At 38.4% G+C, this 26,363-nt stretch overlaps 1 protein-coding gene across 1 annotated transcript in view; it reads left to right on the top strand.

Moving 5' to 3' along the window:
- Nucleotides 1-294: 294 nt before the first annotated feature.
- The window catches only part of RUNX3 (RUNX family transcription factor 3), a 218,047-nt gene continuing 191,978 nt past the window's right edge, over nucleotides 295-26,363 (top strand). Inside the window, exon 1 of the mRNA XM_082245658.1 lies at nucleotides 295-527. Within this exon, the coding sequence (XP_082101784.1) occupies nucleotides 470-527 (58 nt within the window). The 5' untranslated portion in view covers nucleotides 295-469. The remainder of the gene's footprint in view (nucleotides 528-26,363) is intronic.

Below are 26,363 nucleotides of genomic sequence, written 5' to 3'. Positions count from 1 at the left end.
AGGTGATTACTCTCTTTCTACTGAGAAAAATTACTGTTTTGTCTTTTTTCTCCATTTGACTTAAAGCTCTTTGAGGCCTTCCACACACAACCACACAACCACAGTCTTTGCACAGTTGAAATTTTAAAAAACTGCAACCTCTTCAGCACCACATCTAGTGTAATCAAACCAACCTATTTGTTAAAAAAAAGGTAGAGTTCCTTTATCTGCTTTTCATTCTCGATCAGATCTGTTCTGCTTTTGCCGATGCTTTAACTTCTATGTCTAGCTTGTGTTTTATACGTTGGAAAAAAAATTATGCTGCAAATTAGTGGTTATGCATTCCTGTGGCCATACAAACTCAGAGACATTTGATGTCTTTGGGGAACTGCCTCTTTTATTCTAGGAAATTTATATTTTTTCCTTTTCTCTCTGCCAGTTCAGTCTAAACCACAAGGAATAAACTGTCGCCTTCAACCAGGCCACCATCATGGACTCCAGTAACCCTTTTGAACCATTTAATGCATTTACCAATGGCTTTTTCCGTGGTGAGTAGATTTTCTTTAACATCTGAAGGCATCTGAGTGTGGACAGTCTGACAGATTAATAATGCATTAATTTTGCTGCTCTGGGGTTAGGGGTCTGGAGTTGTTTTATAGATGTATGCCAGGTTGAGGTTTAGGAAGTGGTTGGTGTAGCATTCTGGGAGATGTTAAGTAATAGTTCTTCTCTTCACTCCTTTCCCAATATAATTTTTTATATCTTTGCTTTATTTACCTTACTGACCAATTTTATTAAAATATACGAAATATGTTTTTCCACATGGGTGATGTGTTCACTCAACTGCTAATAACATTATTGATGTTGTTTCGTAAAGCTGGTTAATTGATAAAATGGATATTTAAGAAAATAGGAAGGACAACATAGATTATGCCATTTAAATTAAGTGTGCTTTTCGTTAATCGTTAAGAATCTGAACAGTTTTAATAGAAGACGTAAAATCTATTGCATGGATTTCCAACATATACGTATATGTATGTGCAAACAGAATGTTCTCAATGTTATGTCTGTGTAAAATGAAAAAGCAGCTTGTTTTTTTCCCTTTATGTGTTATTTCTTTATGTGCTATATTCTGCTGTTAGATCATGACAGCCTCAACCAGGTTGTTTTCACCACAGATGTAGTCACTAGTCACACATTTACCAGTCAACCAGATACATCCCCCAAACATTTGTACTCTAAGCAGTAAATGAAAAATCATAGACAGTAGTGTCTGCCTTTATTTACAGCAATTTTTACAGCTTTTCTCAAGTATGGGGATAGCTAATAAGTTCAGTCAAAGCTGAAGAAGCTTACTTAGTACAATAATAATAATAATAATAATAATAATAATAATAATAATAATAATAGTGACGATTATTATACAGACAGCAAAACACAGATGCACATTTACATTCACATTTATCTATCTATCTATCTATCTATCTATCTATCTATCTATCTATCTATCTATCTATCTATCTATCTATCTATCTATCTATCTATCTATCTATCTATCTATCTATCTATCTATCTATCTATCTATCTATCTATCTATCCATCTATCATAAATGAGTGGTGGTAGCACTTACAGTAATCCCACAAGTTTTGTTTGAAGTGATCTTTCTGTCATACTAGATCAGGGGTCCCCAGCCTGGCTCATTAACCTTATGCGATGCAAAGTTTCCTTTGTTGTGGCTCGTATCAACGAGCTTTTAGCAGGTGCTTGTTACCTGCTTAATTGAACATTTGCTGTATTAAAGCTTTGCAAAACAAATGGTTGAATGAGAAGTTATCAATGTAATATAGTTTACCTAACAGAAAACACTCAGATATATTTGTAGTTATTATTTTTTATTATTATTAATAATAATATTAATATTTTTAGTGCTATATTTTATAATTAGTGGGGTTCTCCAACCTCTATTATATGGAACTCTCAATAAGTCTATCTTTCTATCTAAAAAAGAGAGGAGAGGGCACACCTATTGTAAATCCACAAGTGACAAATTTTGATGAAATTACAGTTTGATCATACTGTGCGGCCATTCTGCCACAGGAATGTTGCCTGAATTAAAGTTGTCAACCATGGATTTACTGTGGTAAGTGTAAGCCCCATGTCTTACTGTACTGCTTTGTGACTGACTACATATGCTCACTGTAATACTGTCTACTTTGAGCTGCTCCTAGACCTGCTAGATCTGCACCATTAAAATCAAATGACCAAACAAGCTAAAAATCCTCTTGTCATTTTCTCATAATGAATTTGAGGTTTTGAAAATTCATTTTTCTCCAATTTATAGTGCTGCAATATTCTGAGTATTTTCCACGGCTATTCAGATACTAGTTACATCAACCATTACGTATTTCTTTAGTCACAATGAGTAAGCAGTTTTCCATTTTTAAGGCTTTAAGACTTCTAGGAATTTTTTTAACTTTTAACTGGATTGCCTAGTGGAGTGAAAGCAGAGGATGGAGGTCAATGTATTATCACCAGTGCCTTATTTCTGAGAACTATGCATCCTCTTTACACAGATTCAAATATTTACCTGATATTTTATGATTCTTTGCTATGATAAGATTGGTATTACTAAACCTAAAAAAAAAAAAAAAATATATATATATATATATATATTTTTATTTTGGGTAAAACACATATTGATCATCTTTTTGAGATAGTTTTGTTTGCCTTATTTTGGGTGTATTTTTGAGCTTTTCTTAATGTATATAACTAGTAACTGAACTTTGATATGTCAGTGAACGTGATTGGGATATTGCTGTAAAACAAATTTTATTAAATTATTTAAATTTGATTTATTAAAGGAGTAGAAAATGTTTATGTGTGAGAAAAAAAAAACACAACTGGACAATTGAATACAGCTTTTACTTAAAAAAATTCTCTACTCCTTTAGAAAATCAATGATTTACAACTATTACCAGTTGTTGTCTGGATATCCTTATAACAGTTGATTTGGCTGACTGGACGAGTTATTACTGTGGTCTTGGATAGATTTTAAATGTTTTTGGGTTTTTTTAGCATAAATTGTACCTACTACTTATCATCAAAATGGTATTGCAATGCTTAAAGTTACTTTTCAAGTTCAGATTGTTTTTTTGGGAGAGAAATCCTTTCCCACGCATTCATGTGACAGGATGACCTAACTATGTTTATAGCTTGTAGTACAGAGAGAATTTAAAGCCCTTTTCTTTTCAAGACAAATATCATTTAAAACCAATGCTTTATTTGGGGTGAGCATTATTGGGTTTGATCACTTACCATATTCTTAAGTCCCTCAAAGTTACTATTGTTATTATGTTATACACAAAATATTGTAAATTCATTTAATTGTTTATCAATCAGTATTTTGCTGCAACAAAATGTTTTCTACTTTTACTGGGTGTTTTAGAAATTTTTGTACAGAAGTTAAAAAGCAAGTTATTTTCTGACAATAGACGCAGAATAGAATAATTGATTGGATCAATATGACCATATGATGTGACAATGTCCAGACTGGAAGAAGCTGCCAATAAGAAAGCCATGTTTAAAGAAAGAGTTTTGGAATTTTTAAGCAAAAGTTGCCATTTTTTTCTGGATAGTAAATGGATAAAAAATATTGCATATATATGTATGACATGTAATGCTTAAAAACATATTCAAATATATGTCTTATTTATGAGGTTATGTGGCAGGTAATTTTTTTTTTATTATTATTTTGTAGCAGCATTTTAGGAAATGTGTGTTCTTTAAAAACGTTTAGCCTGTTTTCCAGCACCCTTTCTTATAATGAACCAGCTGAAAGCAAAATGCCAGCTTCTTAACAATAACCCTGGGGCTACAATCTGGGTGATTCACCCTCACTGCTACTAAAACATTTAACTAGGTTTTTGGCATGCACCGCATTTGTAATACACTGAAACCAATGTGCTGCTAATGAGATGGTGGTATTTAAGTGATTACATCTCTCAGTATCAAGGTGATTTAATTTAAGCCAGTAGACCCAGGGTGATGTGCGGGCTACATGAAAGATTTTAATTAGCTCAATACCACCACTAAAATCTTGTAAAATTTAGGTGTATCACATGTAATGTAAACAACAAACAAAATGGCCCCTGTCCCCACCTATAACTGGCCTTCATAGCAAAGAGCCCATGGAAGGCAAAGTGAAAATTTGTTTAGCTAAGTGAACAATTTCTACTCCTTAAGTGAATCAACATAGAGTCCCAGTTAAATCTCATAACAGAATCCGTGTTTAATCCCCTCTCTTTGCCTCCATGGATGTCAACAGGAGTAGGAGAATAACCACTCCACAATTTCTCATTTAGGAGATTCTAAGGGCCCTTTCACACGGGCACTCCATATGTCCGCAAATCATCCTATTTTTTGCGGATGATTTACAGACATAAGTAAGTCAATGGCATTGCAGATGTCAGCGGAATACCATCCGCTGACATCCGATTTTCTTCCTTTTAGTTCTTGTTCGTTTTTTGGAACGGAACAGAACCCTATTTTTCCTCCGTTGAAAAAACGGAAAGGAAGCAAAATCGGATGTCAGCGGTGTCATCCGCTGACATCCGCAATGCCCATAGACTTACATTATGTCCGTATATCATCCGCAAACGGATGGGATGATATGCGGACATACGGAGCGTATGGCAGAAGTGTCATCCGCTCTGTGAAAAAAAAAAAAAAAGTGCCGGAGCGGATCGCAATTCGGTCCGCTCCGTGTGAAAGAGCCCTAAGGCGATTTTTTACTATTCAGTTGTGTCCCTCCTGAGACTAATCACTTAACAATCACTCAACTATCCCTTACTGTAAGTATTTTTTTCACTAGGAGATTCATTTAACTCTTAGAGAAAACAGATCACCCATGTAGCCCCAGGCTTGGGGTTCATTTCTATGAGGTTATTGTCTTAACACACACGTTAACCATCGATTATTGTGCAGATTTCAAGTGTTGTGTTACGAAACCTATTCATTTTGAATGGACTGCAATGCACCTAAGATCACGTATATGGAGCATTTTTTAAAGCCACACACAGATTGTTCATATCTGAGCTCTGTGGTGCAGCGCTGAAATGCAATGCATTAGTGAATTGGTGTTCCCCTCAAACTGAATGGCATTGCACCATAGTACATGCATTGCTGTGTGGTTGCTGTAACCACAGCAAAATGTGCATTGCTACATCACTCTGTGAATGTGTTTCTAGCATCGAGCTACACAGGTGATCGCTTTATTACTGCAAACCACTTGTTGGCAGTCATCTTGTTTGTAGAACACTGAAATCAATGTGATGCTAATGAGATAACTGTTATAAATATATATTGCCCATGAAGCCCTATCCTTATATCTCCAGTAGCCCCAGTTTACACTAGGGCTCCTTGAAAAATTAAAACTAGAGCTACATGGGTACACTAGGGCTACATGGGAGATTTTATTAGCTCAGCAACTAAAATATTATTAAATGAGCTCTATATTTATATAACATTTCTTTTAATACGAGCTTCTACATTAGAATTTTTTTAGTAGCACAATTTAGTAGAGCAATCAATCTCCCACAATCACACAATGCCACAATATAATGGCATAGCTGAAACTATTAGCGATTGATCTCTTTTCCCCCATAGACTTGAATAGGAGTAGGAGATTAATCGCCCATCAATCACTTATGTCGGACACTCTTGAGTGATTTTTTCTTCTATTCAAGTACACCCCAGTGAGATTAATCCCATGAAATTAATTTCGTAGCATTTGGTCAACAATCTGCAGTAGCACACAAGAGCAAATTTTGCTGTAAGAGATTTTTGTTGGGTTTCTAAGATTTCTTATGTTGCCCTAGCCTGAACAATAACCCATGTAGCACTATAGGGGTAGGGCTACACTGGCAACACATAATATAAAGTGCGATTTGCACCATGAAAGTTGCACTTTTAGAGCTCGTTCACACATCGCTTGGTGACTGGTATACGCATTGCAGCACAGCCTGGAGGTGCAGTGCATTAAGGTGCAGTAAAATGCAGACAAGCTGCATTTTATCACAGCCAAAGGTAGGCACCGCACATCACTGCACAGCTGCACAATACACTGAGCTGTGCTGCTGTGCAGAGACATGAATTAATTGTCACTTTGTGCACTTCTTAAAAAATTAAAAATTAAAAAGTAAAAAAAAAAAAAAAACTGTGTGATACAGCCAAAAAGTTACAGCTACCTGCACACCAAAAACAGAACGCTTGGCATGCGGGCAGTGGGAACAGGCCCTAATAAAGTATTACCTTTATGTGCCACCTAGTTACTTTATGCTGTTTGGCACAGTTTGAATCAAGGATTTTAACAAGCACTCTATTTATCATATGTTTTAGGATTTTCTCAGCAATTAACGAAAAGAAAAAAATTAGGTTTATATATTTGATATACTATATTATTCCACAGTAACATGTACTGTATATTTTGCTAGTAATCCTATACATACAGTTACAAAATATTGCATATTCGGGTTATCAAAAAGTATTGAAAAAAATATAGATGTATAGGTAGAGCATATGTAGATCCAAAATAGTTTTGAATAGTGTGAAAGTGTTAGGACCTGTGTCAAGCTGTATCGATGTTTGTGACCTTAGCAGAAGGACTTAACTAATTGTCATTGGGCAGAAAGCAATGGGAAATCCAAAATTTTACAGTTGTCACCCAAAATGGAAAGGAAGAAACTCTTCCAATGGTGACATATGTTTTGGTGACAACTAGAGATCGACCGATTATCGGCAAAGCCGATATATCGAAGGCCGATCTGCACTTTCCCCGATATATCAGAATCGGCCCCTGAGGTTACCGATATTGCCGATATTTCGGGAAAGTGCATGTACCAGAGTGATGCCTGCAGCTAAAGGCATCACCCCGGTACCGGCGTCCATAGCCAACGGTCGGTAGTCTTGTAATGACAACCGATGCGGCTGAGAAGCCGCTTGGCTGTCATTACAAGGAGCAGGAGGGGACGTCCCCCCCTCCCGCCACCTTCCGTAGCTAGCCCGGGTCTCCCGTCCCACCGGGAGACCCGGGCTTCCTACCTGCGCGGCCGCCGAAGACCCAATCAAAGCCACATTCGGTTTTGATCGGGTCTCCATGTAAAAACCCAGAAGTGAAGTCATGACATCCCTTTCGGGTACTCGGCGCCAGAGTAAAAAAAATTAGAGCATTCAAAACAGTCAAACTTGGCGTTCTAAATGATTTTAAGTGCAGAGAAGGGGTTTGGGGTATTTTAGACCCCCAGATTCCTCCTCAAGAGTACCTGTGTAAAAAAAAAAAAAAAAATTTAAAAAAAAAAGTTTTTTTTTAAATGTCCGAAAATATCGGCAGATATCAGCCGATACCGATATGCGATGACCAAAATATTGGTATCAGTATCAGCAATAAAAAAACTATATTTGTCGATCACTAGTGACAACTACCAAAGAGGGGATTTCCCTAGACTTTGGAGTGATTTCCTCTCCCTTGTATCTCCAGGACATGAAGTGAAGGGAAATTTTCCCGGCAGAACACAGACAGCATGCAACCTGGCAGAATTTTTATCCATTCCCATTACCTACTCTATTTAAAACTGAAAACAAAAGTTTTGGCGTTAGAAACACAATAACGATAACGAGTAGAATAATAATAGAAGTTATTTAAAATTAAATCTTGGAAACCAATAAAATATTGTCAATAACTAGAAAAACAGTATCCAACACTAGTATTGCTTTGTAATCCAATGAAAACCTATAGGTATACTATACATTTACTTCTAAAGGCTCGGTTTACACCTATTCATTTTTTATTGCTTTTTGCTTTGTGCAGAAATGGACTACAGTCCATTTAACATGGTTTCCCATGGGACACATTCTCATCTATGCTTTTTTCAGCCGCTGTGTTTTTGGAAAGGGTCAGGAACTTTTTTAGAAGAAAAACTGTGTTTTTTTTGGTTCAATAGACTTCAATGTAGAAGCTGAAGAAAAGCATGTAGTGCGTTATTAATACGATTTTGCCAGGATTTGCATTTTTTAATCCACCCAACAACAAATTGGCCCAAAAAAAACCCATACAAAATGCAAAACGCAGAGCGCTTCAAAAATGTGTGAAAAATGCTCCAAAAACATGTGCGCAAAAACAATAAATGCACCACAAAAAGCACTGCTGAAACTGATTAAAAGCAAACTGCATAGGTGTTAACCAATCCAAAATACTTGTAACCTGTTCCAGTGTAAGCTACGAATTAGGCTGTTCCAAATATTGGGGATTGATGCTCAAAGTCAATGAATTTGCATGTGTATTGTTAAAGGTTGTTTATGCATGTGTATTATGCACATGTGTGTGTATCATGTTAGGTTTTTAGTAAATTTGGGTAAGGCATCTCTGTTGTATCCTTTGTTAATATAGGCCCACCAATAACGCTTTCCACTTTAGCAGAGTAGAGTTATTTTAAGGAAACCTTGTTGGAAGTTGGAAGAAACACATAGGATGGCATTTCTTTAATTTTCAAAAAACCAAGTGCTTGACTTTCTGCGTCACAAATCTAGAAAAAGAATGCAGCAAGCAAATGCCATTCTTAATCTGCATAATTGTGCCCGATCAGTGAGTCAGAATCTAATGAAGCCAATGGATTATTGTGACAACCAGGCAACCAGCAGTTTCAGAATGAGAAGTAGAGGTTTCCTTTAAAACACAAGCTGTAAACTTTTACACCTTTTTTAAAAATCCACGTATGTTTTCTATGTTTATATTACTTATCTATCTGTGTGCCTTACATGCTAACCAAATCAGTCACAGAACTCATGGGCAAACTGACTTTGGGGCTGTATTGGTTTAGTTAGCTGCATGACCTCAAAAGCCACTTAAGAAAGCGTTGAATTCTCACTCCCCCAAACTCTGCGCTCTTGACAGATGGTTTTATTACTATCCTAGTGGGGCTCTCTTCTCCTAGCTGATAATGTTTCAAAGTCAGCCACAACCTAAGTGGGTGGCTAGTATCCATGTGAGATATTCACATGGTACTATGTTTGCTGAATTTCACAAAATGCAAAAACTTATTTTAATTACCTGTAATATGTGCAACATTATACATGAGTTGCTGGAGAATCATTGATTTTAACGAGACCTAAAGTAGTACTTATTATTTATAATTATTTCCATGCTTCATGTATAGCTGTACTTCTTACATGACATCTGTTGATGTGCTTCCCTGCTTGAAGTGAGTGTATCACAATGGTGCATTGACACAAGAAGACACAGGCTGATTGAACGTTTTCTACTTTTTAAAGCAGAAAGCAAACATTTATTATTATGCAACTTACCAATTCTTAGATGTGGTGGCATTATTAGTTTTCATGTTTCTCTCTTTCTTTTATTTTCACCTGGTGATCTGGCTGGAAAGTCTGTTGTTTTTTCACCAAAACAAGCAGTCCTGCAGAGGTAGCACCATTTACACACCATTTAGGCCTTATGCACACTGTAAGTTTTTACAGCTGCTGTTTTTGGCATCAGACGTTTTTTTTCTACAGCCAGTAAACTCTCCAGCATGTTATCCTATGTGCCCATGCACACATAGGCTGTTATCAGTAGTTTTTGGCGGGGGGGTTTCTGGCTGTAAAAAAAAACCCCAGAACGAATGGGTTTTAAGAGGCGTTTTTTAACAGTGAAAGTGCTTTAACTCTTAAAAAAGCTGAAAAAAACTGAAAAATGGCAAAAAACCCTGAAAATCTTGGCTATTTGGCATTTTTCAATGTTTTTAAGCCATTAACTTTTGTGGGAATATAGTTTTGTTATAAAAAAAAGCTAAAAAAAAAACGCTACAGCTGAAAAAAGCCAAAAACAGCTGAAAAATGCTACTGCAAAAAAAGCTGAAAAACTCCTACAGCTACAGCCTTCTACTGACGTTTTGATAATGTCCAGTGTGCATGAGGCCTTACAGCTACCATTTACCATAGACGGGAGTGCTTAGAAAAATGTTTTATTTATGTAACAAAATGGTTGCTGTAACTTACCTGCAGTTTGGCTTTTCTTAGTGTGTATATATCTGCTACTACACCTAACACTACCCTTCCCCCCAGACTGACAATACTACTGTCCAAATGTGTTTCTGCTGCACCCTAATGCAGGAAGTGGGTTACCGGCCAGATCACAGAGGAAAAAAAAGGCTTAAAAAAAGAAAACGAATGCAGCCCCCACATCTTTTTTTTTTTTAATTTATATCTTTATTGGTGATTTTTTATATATACATACATTTCAAACAAACATTGTCATATTCTGACCAAACCCCACCCCCCTTACCTCCCCCACCCTCCTCCCCCCAATTAAACCGATGACTCAAAAAAAAAAAAAAGAAAATTTTTACACTTTTATGCACACATTCCCAACATTTCTTCATATGAAGATGTATTCCATATTATATTACCATACACCAGGAGGGGTATGGGGACCATGCCCCGCAGTCTGGACCCGGCTCCACCCAGGGTAACCCTCTCTTAAACTCCCTTTAAGAAGAATTGGCTTCCAAGTATTGCACCCAGGGTCTCCATCTCAACTTAACTTGATCCTCTGAATTTCCCAATATGGCGGACAGCTTTTCCATCTTAAAAATCTCATTGACCTTTCCACACCACAACTCGTAAGTTGGGATCACTGTCTGTTTCCAGAAAATTGGTATGCATGCCCTTGCTGCATTCAACAAACGCAGAGTCAGGGACCTTCTGTAGCTCCGCACTGAGCTTCCTGTCAAATGCAGTAAGCACAACGCGGGGTCCTCTAGTATATCCACATTGGTTATATGTTTTATAGCCACTGCTATCTTATTCCAAAATAGCCGCACTCTTTTACATCCCCAAAAAATATGTACCATGTTTCCATCCTCCAATCCACACCGCCAACATTTTCCTGAGACCGCCTCTTTTATTCTGTGTAATAGTGATGGGACTCTATACCATCTGGTTAGAATTTTATACCCTGTCTCTTGGATCTTACAATCTAGTGACGATTGATGAACTAATCTCAGGATCTTATTTATCTGCTCTTTTGACCACACGGTATTTAACTCCTGCTCCCATTTTTGGATAAACGGCAATTGTTGGTCTCCCTCATCTTCTGACAGTTGTGTATAGAACCTTGAGATCAGATGGCCCGTCGCTTTACCTGTTCTACACATATTTTCCAGGTCCGTTAGCTCTCGTGGTGCGTACCCTTTCCGCCGAACTGATCTAATATAGTTATACAGCTGATATAGGCTGAAATAATCTAACGATTCTCCTGCACCTGTCCTAAGTTCTTCTAGGGAGGGCATAGGCCCTTTTTGCCATATATCACATAGGCGCCTTTTACCATCTTGAGCCCACCTACGGATTCTGGCATTTATACACGCCGGGGGAAAATCCGGGTTCCCCAAAATCGGTGTCATCGGAGATAGACCCGGGGCTACCCTCCAATGCGACTGAATTCTCTTAGTTTCTTTTATAGTCGCTCCCACTGTAGGATGTTTGAGAATAGCGTCTTTAGATTCGAACACCGACCATGGGGCTGGGGGGGGTTAACTGTCCTGTTTCCTCATTCTCTAAATCCACCCATCGTTTGGTACGTTTATTGCAGTGCCAGTCTACCACCCTTACTAAATGGACCGCCCTGTAATATCTCAGGATATCTGGGAATCCAATCCCACCTCTTACTTTGGGTAAGGCCAACGTCTGCATCTTAATTCTAGGGGATTTGTTTGCCCAAATATAGGCGCGGAGTATGCCCTTAATTGATTGAAAAAATTCTTTTGGAACTGCTATTGGAATTGTCTGCATTAAATACAAAATACGGGGTAACACATTCATTTTAATAACGCTACTGCGCCCAAACCACGTCACTGCCAACAGCTGCCATATTCTGAGATAGCCCCCACATCTAATGATTGATAAGCTTCAATATACAGTATAATACACTTTGGATTGGAGTAATTACCTCTTTCAGGATTGCAGGAAGAGATAGACACACTGCCAACTTGCCGATCCAGAATAGAACGAATTTCAAATGGTCTGTGTAATTACAGCTGCATGGGCACTATAGGAGCCATTGGGATTTATTTACTAAACATGGAGACAGCAAAATCTGGTGCAGTTGTGCATGGTAGCCAATTAGCTTCTAAATTCAGCTTGTTCAATTAGGCTTTTTTTTTTTTTTTTTGCAGAGTTGCATGAGATTTTGCACTCTCCAGTTTAAGTAATTTTTTTCTTTATACATGAATGACTAATCTCCCAAAATAACGAATTAACACATTAAAATGAATATAGCCAATGTTCCCAAATAACAAAAGAATAACAGAACTTCCAAAAATACGAATCAAATTTGAACAACGAATATATAATATCGTGAGATGGCGAATAGAAATGTGTACGACGGAAATTTTTTTTTCGTTTTTGGTTTTCGTTAAGTAAATCATTTTGTTTTGTTATAATCGTTATGTTCGAAAAATTTGTTTTTTAGAACAATTCGCCATCTCACGATATTATATATTCGTTGTTCAGATTTGATTAGTATTTTTGTAAGTTCTGTTATTCTTGTGTTATTTGGGAACATTGGCTATATTCATTTTAATGTGTTCATTCATTATTTTGGGAGATTAGTCATTCATGTATAAAGAAAATATTTGGAATTATTGGTTTTTTTTTTCCAGACGCAATGGAATTAATGCAGTTAGGCCCCACATTTTTCAAACCTAAGAATTGCATTAGACTGTGGACCTGACTGACAATACAAACTTTAAAGCTGAACTCCAGCTTTTGTTAGACTGGAACAAACAAACTAAGTCCCTCACCAACATGTGAGGCTGCTAAGGCTACATACAGCATACCGCACTTTGTTCCGGGTTCGAGCCAAGACTTCCTGTCTCATACCCAGGACACAGTAGAGTCCATCTAAACGGTGCTCAGCAATTCAGAGAAAGCTGTGTATTCTAGCAATGAATACAAAGCTCCCTTTGATTGGGGATATTATATATTCGTTGTGCAGATTTGATTCGTATTTTTGGAAGTTCTGTTATTCTTTTGTTATTTGGGAACATTGGCTATATTCATTTTAATGTGGAGAATTTTGGGAGATTAGTCATTCATGTATAAAGAAAATATTTGGAATTATTGTTTTTTTTTTTTCAGACGCAATGGAATTATTGCAGTTAGGCCCCATATTTTTCAAACCTAAGAATTGCATTGGACTGTGTACCTGACTGACAGTTACAAAATTACTTTAAAGCTGAACTCCAGCTTTTGTTAGACTGGAACAAACAAACTATGTCCTTCACCAACATGTGAGGCTGCTATGGCTACATACAGCATACCCCACTGTGTTCTGGGTTCAAGCCGAGACTTCCTGTCTCATACCCGCAACACAGTAGAGTCTACCTAAATTCAGAGAAAGCGGTGTATTCTAGCAATGAATACAAAGCTTCCTTTGATTGGTTGAGTCAGAGAGGCTGGCTGATGATGTCACAAAATCTAACTCAGCCAAATCATTGTAACATGATAAGGGTATTAGTGCCTTTACCATTTACCAAATTCACAGCAATTGCAACTGTGAAAGAGCTGTTAAAAATTGTGGGTGCCAAACTAGAATTGCTGTTTTCAAGCAGCAGCTATTGCCCCCTTAGATGGTAATGGTAGCAGACCTTAATCTGTGGCAGGAGATGTTAATGGTGGCTGGGTATGTTCCATGACATGGAAATGGTATCAGCATGTCAGAATTTGTTTTGACCTGCAATGTTGAAAGGAGCAGCTTTGGTGGAAGCATACACCAAATATTTAATCAGCAGCATCTGCAACAGGTTCTTGGTAGCTGCTGCCGATCACAAGACTAGTTCATTTTCAAAATGTCAGCCGTCAACAGTGTCTGCTTCTTCACCAGATCGCAGAGAAACAGGTGACAAGCTATCTGTTTTTTCATGGAGTGCCAACACACTCCACTTCCCCACACTACCTTCTAGCACTTGTGTTATGGAAGAACCAGATGTCTTTCAACTTCAAATACCAGCACTTTGAGACTGGTACTCCTTTTTTGGGTAGTAAGGGTCTTTTCCTGCCACATGCTTGTTGTTGTGGGCAACTAGTGTCATAGGAGGGAACAACATGAGGTTTTTCAAAACTTAGAAAAAAAATCAGAAAATCATTATGGATAAAGCCAGAGATAATTCCTGTTTACAAATACAAATTTGACTTCTGGAGCACTTATGCCTTTTATGACACACGTTTGCAATCTAATATAATTCTTTGTCATTTAACCACTTGCGAGTGAGGTACTCATACACTTGTTGTGTTAAATTGTTCCATAATTCACAGGTTCAGAAAACAGTAACTCATGTGCACATAAGCACATTATTAAAGAACATGTTACTCCAACATTTCATATTCCTGATATGTGTCTGTTGTACCATGTACTTGTGTATAAAAGTATCCTGTTCTCTTTGTTTTGCTTCCTTTGTGTAAAATACCTGCTGATCCTGCCAGTCTCCCTGCTTTCCTATTTTAAACTGACCAGGCTAGGCATGAGAGCACATCCAGCCCAGAGTTGTCAGTCTTCTGGCTGTGCTTGCAGAACAGCCTGCTTGTCCTCCAATTGTAAGACTTGTGTGTGTGTGTGTGTGTATATATACAGTATATTTATATTGTAAATGGTATAATAATAAGTCTGACAACATAAAAGTTCATGGGTTACATACACATACATGTATGTGGAAGTGGAAATACATTTTAAACCTTTTTTAATTCCTAAAGCTGTAACTGTTTAGGAAAAAAATGGTTTGCTAGAGATAGGTCGTAAGTTGTTTATTTCTTACCTAATGTCTTTTTAAAAATGTATGTCCATCTAAGACTACTGCCATGGTCTGGAGTCAGGCTTGGAGTCCAGCAGCTATGGCAGAAAAGAGGCGCAAACTGACCAATGGGACAGGTATAAAAGAAGGTCCCCCTGGCTGATAAAGCGGACTTCCCCAAGGTGTGAGGTGTACATAATAACCTGTATTCATCAGAGCTCCTGATGGTGGAGATGGGTTGTGCTACATGTTAGTACCAGGTTGCGGTCCTTACATTGGTGGTTAGGGAGATGAATACTCCTTAAATTGGTGGACAGTGGTAAAAATGCCTATTACATTGCTGAACAAGGGGAATTATTCCCCTTACATTGGTGGACAGTGGGAAAAATATCCCTTATACAGATAGCTAAAAAAGTTGTAGGTGTCAGGCATATTTGAGAGGCAGAAATGGGTCATAGTTCAAAAAACCACTAGCAACCTCTGGAGGAATCTTAGGGTCCCCACAAAACCCTGTCTGAAAGGAGCTGAGATTTTATTGTCTATGGTGCTGCTGGGGAGATTTTCTCTTACTTCCTGTTTCAGACACCGAGGGCATAACTGTGAGCTGAGTTTCCCCTATCCCTTTTTTGCTTTATATCACTATGTAGATTCCACTGGGGAACCAGTGAACCTTACCCACTCTATCCAAAACTGCAAAAAAAGTTTTGAATGGAGTTCCAGTTTAATTTAACAAAACTCCTGGGCTTTTGTATATTTAGATAATAGCAGGGAACAGGAAGAAGGGATATATGCAGGGAACTGGAAAAATACAGACAGCTAAAAACTTGCAAAAGCGAAAATTAAAAACAGAACACCCCCCACCACCCCCCCCCCCCCAAATATTGTATTAATGTTATTACTATTAAAAAGATAAAGTTTAGTTGTAAAACTTGATGTGCTTCATAAGATACAGTATTTTCTTTCACATAAAGCATCTTGAGAACTGTGCTTTCGAGTTTCACACCTTCTAACTCCTTACTCATCCCCTCACACAAAGAATGACAGCTTCTGAACAGAGAAGACACCTGTGTATTGTGACGGCTAGCTGATCCCCTGCTCTTTACATCTTGTTACTCAGTACATAACTTAGATTGCGTGTTCTTGACTGGGAATTTTCACAGACTTTCCTTTGGTCACACATTCATTTCCTTTATCTCTGAGTCAGTTTCAACTTGCATGGTGAATAAAAGGATATAGGTATACCTGCACCACAGTAAAAAGGTAAAATCACTTTGCCACCCTATTGCTGTCACTTTTAAGGTCTCAGCAAAATGGCTGGCAAAAATAGGTCTATTGGTCTTTATTCATCCCAAGAAACATGTAACTTTTCATTCCTTACTTTTTAGTATTTTTAAAGCAGAACTAAACCCTCCTGTCATTTACAGTCAAGGAAGCTGCCATCTTAACATTTGTTTGATCTGCATTTGCCATGGTGCTTCACCTGTGATCAGTTAAAACACCAGCTATTTGATGACTTGAGAGTTCATATAAATGCACAAGCAACTGTGACAGTTATATGGCAAACAGTTACATCTCTGGGTATAGTTCTGCTTTCTGTGGTGTATTTAAAATAAATAACAAAAAAAAGGAGCTTACCACACAATTTAAAAAAACAAGAAACTTAGTAAAATATGCTAGAAAGAGATAATAGCGTACCATGGTCAGTGCAATATATTTTTCAGTTTAGGTAAAACCTTTCAGTAGCAAAGCGTGCATGAAATTTATTCTCAAAAATATTTCATTTTAGCAGCTTCTCTACATCTTTTAAAAAATGAACCTGGCAGCTGTTGCCTACAATTATGTACATTTATTGACCTGTAGTTGTCTGTGTTCATTGAGAACCCACATTACCGCTAGCATAAATGAAAGGAAATAAACTATCCCTTATATTAAAGCACTCTCATCCTCCGTTATAGTGCATCTAAAACCAAACACCTAAAGCTATGCTGTTGCTCAAAAAAAGTCTCAATATATGGTCCATTCAAGGTAATGGGGACAAATTGCCCAGGAGCGGCCATTACAGATTTTTACATTACAGGAGGTAAACCACGCTGCCGGGTGTGGCTCTGGACCAAAAGAAAGTTAACAGCTACAGAGGGGCTATTCACTGGAGTTTGGCTTGGAGAAGGAAGGGTTGGAGGGGAAATTTGGCAGAAGGCAGTTTAAATATACACTCCCCCAATACTTAACCCCTATGGTGTGCCAAAATCATGCAATCTCCACTTACGTGTGCTCTCCTAATCTCCCCCCTATTACCTAACCCTTACACTTAACACTGACCTAACCCCTAAACCATGGGTGACCAACCTTTTGGCTTCTCTGGGCCACATTGAGTGTAGAGAAATTTTCTCGGGCCGCATGTAAAATATATACTATAGTTAAGGTATATAAGTAATAAAATGCCACCGCGCCCTTCCCCTGCGGCCGCACCCCCGCACTAATTTAACACAACTAGAGGATGATCAAATGAAATGGAATCAGTACACGGAGAATTACTTCTTCTGAGAGATATTAAGGGAACACTCTAACCACCATGACCACTTCAGTGATTTGAAGTGGTCATGGTGGTAGAAGTCAGAAACACTGCACATGCTCACATCCCCCCCCTCCCCCCTGAGGCAGCCTCTGCCTACCGTTAGTTGGAAGCCGCTGCGACCATGCCCCCGACCCGACTTCCTTCCTCCCCAGCAAAAAAAAATTGTCAGGGGGCAGTGGGCCGCATTGCCCGGGGCTCCGGGCCACATGTGGCCCCCGGGCCGCAGGTTAGACATGCCTGCCCTAAACAAAGCTGTACTAAACAAAACTGTCATCTAAATTCTGCTGCACACTCCCCTCATCCTTTGCGGGGAACCTCTGCACCAATAACATGCACACTCTGCATGTGGAACTGGCAAGGCCAAGGTAAATTGATTTTTATATTATTTACTCATTTGGCACTTTTCTACAGCAACAATATGTTAGGATTTTCTAAAACCAAAAAATAAAATAGGTTAAAATAGTGCCCTTCTAATTGGGAAAACTCTGGCAATTACATAGTTAGTCTAGTTGAAAAGGAAATAAGTTCACCTAGTTAAACCAATAGAAAAAAATAAATAGCCGTGATGAATACAAAACCACCAAATACAGACTCCTATACTCACAGTTGGTCTAGGAAAAGGCAAAAAAAACCTATAAAGCAATTAAATATACACTGGATCAACTGGTGTTATCAGTCACCTACAAATGTTAATATCCAATTATGCTTTCTTTATTTAGGAATGTATCCTTCTCTTTTTTTAAAACAATCCACTGAGCTGACCAAAACCAGTTCTTGAGGGAGTCTATTCCACATTTTTCACAGCTCTTACTGTAAAAAAAAAGCTTGCCTACCCCAAATGTTCCTTTTGGTCAGTAAGGCAGTCCTTCATTGTGATGGGCCAGTAGGAATGTGTTGGAGACGAGAGGAAGAGGGCAAAGTTTGACACTCAGAAAATGTCAGAACTCTGCCTTACCAGAATGGCCCAGCATTCTGCTGTAGTTACTAAATTGCAAGCTACTGCAAATGTCAGTAGGAACTTTTTTGGGTGGCCTGTGTCAATGAGCTTTAGGTTTATATGACATCAGTTTGTCATCAATTTGAGAAACTTCTGAGATCATTCAGAATTAATTGAGAGGTGGCCTGCAACCTACAGTTGACATCCTTCTGATCTGCTTCAAGCAAGTTTTGCATCTCTGTAGAGATTCTGTATATAAAATTAAAAATACATGTGAAGAGAACAAAAATCTGTCAACACAGTCTATAAAGTGGCACTATCAATGTATAATTTGCCTCTTTTCACTGGTATTTTTAAAATTATATTATAAATTAATAGAAAAGTTATATGTATGTGCAGAAAATATTAAGATGGAAAAAAATATCCTATGTCCTACTATTGCAACAAAGCATATTAAAGAAGCTGGTAGGAATTAGTGCCATATTTGTTCCTGGGATGTGGTTACAAATTTCAGTAATCCAAAACCTTAGCACTCCTTACCACTAGATATGACTAAAAACATATGCAATAACGTTCTATGTTTATACGTGCATTTGATTTTTTAAAGCCATTCAAATGACTTGGACAGCAAAATGACAGGAGAAGCAAAGGCAACAACTGCCTGACCAAATGCCTAGGAAGGTGTGCGTGTGTATGAGGGGGGGGGGGGGTCTGCTGTAAGAGGGGCGGGCTAGGAAACATATGCTGTCTTACTGGATGATACATACACAAGGAGTGAATGAGAGATATGAAATACTTTCTGCTATAAAACATATCCAATAAAAAAGTTTAAAAAATCAAATTTCTTGATAAATTTTGGCCAATATGCATTCTGCTACACATTTTTGGTAAAAAAAATCCTAATGTATAATTTTATAATGTATAAGAGTATATATGTGTACCAAGGTTTCCAGGCCTGTGGCCTGATGTGGGTCTGCCATTGTTACCGGTTACCTCTCCAGCCCATGTGAGCTGCGACCCTGGGTGTGAGAACTGAGACATTGACAACTCCGGCATCTTTGTTTTGTGGTTTTATTGTAGATAAGGGGATGGGAGAAGGGAATGAGTGGGATACTCCTTTAGGCTCAACTAGGTACAACTTGGGACTTTATTCAGAAAAATGTCTGTCAACGCTGCCTTGACGCCAGAAGACACTAGCCAACGCTCACTGATGCTTAGAACACACTGTAACTTGAAAGAAGTGCTGAATCCTCGACTCTAGGTCCAGAAGGCTAAGGACTATGGAGCATAGAACTACTGACACTGCTGCACTGCAAAGTCACTGACTACCCCCTCCAGCCTGGCACTGGCTAGAGGTAGCTTGTGGCAAATTCCCGTATGGCTGCAACTCTCAACTGATACTCTATACAATTCAGGGCCCAATCTGCAGGTGCCCCCTTTAGCTCTTTAGGGTCCACTGACTATGTACACCATTTCTACACTGGATCCCAAAACCTCCTCCGGAGTGGTCTCCTCTAACACTTCAGGCAGACCCCCAGGGTCAATCCTCAGTACTCACGACCTGTGTAGGTTTTCCTGGGACTGGACCCCTCTCGCTCTCCGCTGGTTCTCAGCACACTGGATCCCCTCAGCTCAACTCAGCACTCTCTCTGGATCCTCAGGCGTCACCCCGAGACATCCACTGCCTCAGAAAGGAGGAGAGACAGCCGTTCTCTCCCACCAAAGATGCCGAGCCATGCGCCCCTTCAGACTTATATCCTCTCCCAGAATCCTCTGCGGCAGAATCTGCCTCCTGGGGTAGATACACGTCTGAATGTATCTCTGATTGGGTTTCCTCCACTGCCCTATTAGGAGCCTCCTTTAGAGCCAGTGGGGAGACTCCCCTCCTCAGAAGACACACTTGGGAGTCATGACAACCTACCTGACAAAAAGAAACATGGCCCTGCTGTTAGGCAGACAAGGCCTACTATGCTTTTACTTAGCACCTACCTGTAGGGTGCTACGTATGTTTTACACAAATGTTACAGCATCTACAAACTAAGGAATATATGCTGGAATTTTTATTTATTTATTTTTTTTGCTAGTAATGGCAGCGATCAGAAACTTATAGCACGACTGCAATATTGCGGCGGACAATAACTGACACTTTTGACAATTTTAGGGGACCAGGGACACTAATACAGTCATCAGTGCTAAATATATGCACTGTTGCTGTATTAATGACACTGGCTGGGAAGGGGTTAAACTTCAGGGGCAATCAAAGGGTTAAATATGTGCCTTCTCAGTGTTTTGGTGTACTATGTGAGGTGCTTTTAATAGGGTAAGTAATAGATTTTATTCCCTGCTTTGTGGGGAAAGAAAATCTATTTCTTCCCTGCTGACAGGACAGGCCTCTGCCTTGTTTACCTAGGCAGAACCCTGTCCTGTGTAAATTCATGATGATCGTTGGATGTCAGTGGCAATCCATTGGCCGGCACCCGGTGATTGACATCTGCTGTGCTAAATCACAGCAATACCTGAAAGTGCCACATCACATCACATACTAGGTATGTGATTTGGCGCAGCCGAGCTGCCTTGCAGCTGTATATCTAGGTTATACCGTGGGCAAGTGGTTAACAGTCTACCAATGTTGATTGCCGGTCTTGACTTAACAGTCTATAGCCTGTATTGACTGTTGCAAGTAGAGAAATCTGGAGCCTTTTTTTCCCTATCTTTGAGTATCCTGTGCCCTAACCCTCTATTTATTGAGTTTAATTTTCCTTAATACCAGAAAAAATAAAAAAACAGAAAGAGAGGACCACTATGTGCGTGTAGTATTTAATAAAACTCAATAAAAATGAAAAGTTTATATTGCACTCACAAATAAAATGAATATATGAGCACATCTGTCAAATCTTGAGTTTAGAGTTTTTATTGAGTTATACTCCTCATTTTTATTGAGTTTTAATAAATACTACACTCAGGGATTTTAGCCTACCAAGGCACCTGGAGATCATCCTCATCTGCCTTGGGGTAAGGGGGCAAGCAATAGTATGAGAAGACAGGCTGAAGGGCCTTTACATCTTTTCTCTTCTTTTTGTACTCTTGTATTTCTGGGTCATATGCTACACACATGGGCTGCAACAAGTAACTATACACCATGTCTCTATGCACAGGCATACTTGCAGGATTTAATATCATTTATTCTGATGGTGCAGGGGAAGGTAAAGTCTGGCAGCCATCATACTGTTAACCATTGTTAGGTTAACAAACAGGCAGCCACTGTCTAAAAGCCTAGCTTGTGTTAAGCTTTTCTGTTGTATCATTCTGTTGCTATCTGTTTGGTTGTCTACATATTTTATATTCGTTTTATATGGAATATTGTTAAAGTAGGGTTTATATTTTAATCTTAAATAAATTCCAGGGAATTTCCAGAATATTGAAAAAAAAAAAATGACCAGAGTTTACTAATTTAAGTGGTTAATTAAAAAAAGATGACCCCCATTGTGTTTCCGTCACAGTAACCGCTATTCTTGGTTTTCCCCTGACATAGTCAGATAAGCAAACAAATTAGATTTATTGTTATCCATCCATAAACAAGGATTAACTGCTTTGTAACTGGTTGACTCATGTAAAGAATCTATAAAGCGAAAATGTTTATTTATACACTAAACAGCAAATTTATTGTTTAGATTATGTGGTATCCAGTGTTAATTTTGGCAGCAAATTTCAATTTAGTTTTAGTCTTAGTCTTAGGACTAAAATGGCATTTTAGTTTTAGTCCCATTTTAGTCTTCTGCAAGTGTTTTAGTTTTAGTCGTATTTAGTCGACTAAAACTCCAATATATTTTAGTCGACTAAAGCTAATTTTAGTCATCTATAATCGAATGGGTGTAGTTCAATTGTAATTTGTAATGCATTATTTAAGCATTTCTCTACAATTTCCAAACTTATTATATACTACTGCTGGTCCTGGAGTGAAAAATCTAATATTCAAAATCTAAATTTTCATTTAGTTTTAGTTAAGTCTTTTGACTAAAATGCCATTTTAGTTTTAGTCGTATTTTAGTCTTAAGACTAAAATGCCCTTTTAGTTTTAGTCGTATTTTAGTCTTAAGACTAAAATGCCATTTTAGTTTTAGTCATATTTTAGTCATCTGAATTATGTTAGTCGACGAAAACGTTTTGGTCGGTTTTAGTCGACGAAATTAACACTGGTGGTATCCCTATATTCTCTTATTTTATTTGCAATGCAATCAGTCCAATTTATTTAAAGCAGGCCCTATGGAATGTCATGGCTACATTCTTGAAGCTATCAGGTAGCATTGATATTAAGCATATTGCTAGCTAATTATTGAATTACTCTTTAAGTCAGTGGGGATGATTTACCAAAGGCAAAACAACTGCGTGCTTTGCAAGTGTAGTTGCTCCAAAGCTTAGTAAATGAGGCAAAGTTTCACTTTACAATGAATTTCAGCATTTTTGCTTTCTCTTAATTGGATGAAGGAAGTCAGCAGAGCTCCCCCTCATTTACTAATCTCTGGAGCAACTGCACTTGCAAAAATGTACAGTGTATTTGGCTATAGTAAATCAACCCCATTGTGCTCAGATGCTTCACCAAGCCTTGTATGGCTAACATGTCTGAACTTGTAACTGATACTAAAGGCATTTATTTATTTCAGCTATTTATATAGCCTTGACAATTTATGCAGCACTTTGCATACTTTACATTTATACATCAGTCCCTGCCTTCAAGGAGCTTATAGGTTAAGGTATCTACCTCATATGTATAGACTACATAAATAATAGACATAGTTTTCCTGGGCTATGCAGTGGTGTCTCATAGCTTGTAACAGTTCCCAATCAATAATGACTCATTACTTTACACACTCATTTTCAGGGTCCTGCCAAGGGGTGACCCAGAAAAGTGTAACACTCGTATAAGGTCCTCCTCACTCCCACAGCTAACCTCCAACCACTAACTCTCCACAAACCTACGCAAAGCCCACACTTTCCTACATAAATAGTCCAGCTACGGGAACCTCAACAGGCTAAACGGCAGACACACCACAGCAAGGTAACCCTTACATTGCTACACAGTAACTTTGAATGAAAAGTTATAATGACAGTACTGGCACCTGCCCAGGTATATGACTGTACAGATAAAATACACCTATATACACGGTACCTTGGAAGCCCCAGCTGCAGAAAAATCCTGTCTAAATGACTGTATTACAAAATACACATGTACGCACCTGTATGCTTTTTTCAAACAAAACACTTGCATATTTGAGAAAATATGTCAATGCACGTGTAATCAGAAAAAATTGCAGATTAGGATGATGTAACAACTATTGGCTAGCATGACATGGAATGTAATAACAAACATCATTAGCATACCTCGATACCTTGCAAACTCCCAACAATTCTTGGAAGAAACCATTATATCACATCACATCAATATTCAAGTTGTGCTGAAGATTTGTTACATATATATATATATATATATATATATATATATATATATATATACTGTATATATACTGTAGATATAGGACACATGGGCAGCAAAGGATGTTTGGGCCTTTATGTGCACAATGTTTTTTTTTTTTTTTTTAAATATAAAAAATAAACAAAAAAAGCATAGATAAAATCATATATTTGTTTCCCTTAGCTGACAAAAAATGGTTATATTTATTTAATTTTTACTCTGCACATGTTAATGAATAATTTACATATGTAATATAATGACCGTTGCTCAAAATAAGCTGGGTCAGCTGCAGCATCCAGTTAAATCAATGATCATAACATTCGTTCCTATGTGAATTATTCACCAACTGTTCCACTATTCCACAGTTAGTAAATGGTGTGTAGTTGGATACAGTTGGAAGACAATTTTCCATGTACAGTTAGGATGAAAGAACTGTCTGTGGATTATTAACTATCCGTGTCACTGTGGATGCTATCTATGCCAGCAAAGAATAACTGAATGGGGTGTAATAAAATGTGCAGGAAAGCCAAATGGGGAGAATGATAGAGAATATTGTGTCAGAAATATGGATTGAATATTCAGTATAGTACATAACATTGTAAGTTGCAGATCCTATTTCCCAACCACTTAGACTATTTAGTAACATTTTGACCACTCTGGTTTGCACTGTCTGTAAAACTTCTACATAAATTAGAGAACAGTCACTGATAACATGTCATCTTGCTCTGACCGCCTCTTGTAGCACGAACAATTTCTGTTCGTTTTTTGAAAAATGTCAGCAATCTTTTGCAAGAAGTCAATTGAATTCAGCAGTCCCTTAGAAGATGGCAGCAGTCATAGTGGTTTTCAAGTAGGGTTGAACTTCCTAGCCAGGAAGTTTTCTTGTTACTGAGCTAACCTGTTTCCAACCTTCGTTTGACCGACTTCAAGAAGGTTAGTCATTCCTATAGACTTACATTCAAAAGCAAAACCCATTTGAAATTGATGAAAGCCATCGACACAGACTTAAAGCCATAGCATGCATTGTGCACAGCTTTTTCTAAAAGGTTCCAGGTACTTTAGGCCAGCCTTTTTTAACCAGGGTGCCCATGCACCCTAGAGTGCCTTCAGGTGTCTTCAGGGGAGCCTTGGCAAAATGCCTGGAAATTGCCCAAAAAATGGTATACAAGCCAGTGGGCTGATCAAGCCTGCAACTTAGTTACATAAAGACTCAAGTTTTAATTGTGCACCATTACAACCTTCCAGCTACCAGTGTCCTAAGCACCAATTACATCATCGGTTGATAAGGAGGATGTTGGGCAATGCACAGCATCCTTGTTTGCCCCTCCCCGGCCCCTCTCCATCAGCTCTGAGGTCACATTAGCTGAGTGAGGGAGAGAAACTGAGGGAGAAGAGAAACATTGTGTTTGCTTTGGAAGGATAATTTATCTCTAACATTGGCTGTCCTACGCATGTGGTTGTTGCTGCGTTATGTAAAACTATTAGTTTCGTTTTTAGAATGGGGCACCTTGAGGTTGTGCGGAATTTTAAAGAGTGCCTTGACTAAAAAAAGGTTGAGAAACACTGCTCTAGGCCAACACTGCCATCAGCTAAATTAATTAATTTAAAACTCACAAGAGTAAATATTCAGGCAAATATTAAAAAATGATTTAGCTTTGCATTCATAAAAAAAAGTATTTATTGAAAATGTTAAAAGCCAAGCAGACGTGCATAAACATTGTCTTGATGTCAGCCTCCTGCAATTATCTGTATTACAACACTGAGGGACTGGGAGAGGGCAGATCAGTACTAACAGCCAATAAGGCTGTATATCAGTGCACGTGATGACACTGAACATGCTTCCTGGTGGACATAGCCGAGTAAAGAGAGATGAGTGGCTTCAGACAATTTTTTTGGGAGTGCTGTTCTGATGCTTTGAGTGTGAAGGGTGAAGCTAATGTGGTGTGTGCACTGTGCCACCCACTAAGAATTAAAGGGAGTGGCCAAAAAGTGGGTGTTTCTTGCGGTGTTCCACCTTTACCCCTTTGTTTAGACAAAGTAGAGCCTGGGGGTACACTGAATAGATTGTGGGAGTAAAATAGACCCGATCAGGGCCAGAAAAGATAACCCCTTGCAAGTGTATAGGCCAGCAAAGATAACTCCCAGCATGTATCAGGGCCAGCAATGATAATCCCCAGCATGTGTCAGAGGGAGCAATAACAACCAGTACATTAATAAACACCTATTACAGCACCAAAATTATTCCCCAGATTTTCACAAGAATAAACCCGAGCACTGCATGATGCCTAACTCCCAGAGTTGCACAATAATTAACCCCCAGCACTGCACAACCATTAACTTCCAGCATTATACAAAATGAATCCCCAGCATTGCACCACAATTAACCTCCAGCACTACACATCAAATGACCCCAAGCACAGAACAACAATTAACTCCCAGGATTTCACAAAATTATTCCCCAGCACTATACAACAATTAACCCCTAGCACTGCACAATAGCTAACCTCCAGCGATGCAAAATAATTAATGCTCAGCACTGCACAGCAAATATAGAGTGTGGTGGT

The sequence above is a fragment of the Pelophylax lessonae genome (assembly GCF_965119305.1).
Source record: "Pelophylax lessonae genome assembly, chromosome: 2".
In the NCBI taxonomy this organism is placed as follows: domain Eukaryota; kingdom Metazoa; phylum Chordata; class Amphibia; order Anura; family Ranidae; genus Pelophylax; species Pelophylax lessonae.
This window is presented reverse-complemented; position numbering and strand designations above follow the sequence as displayed.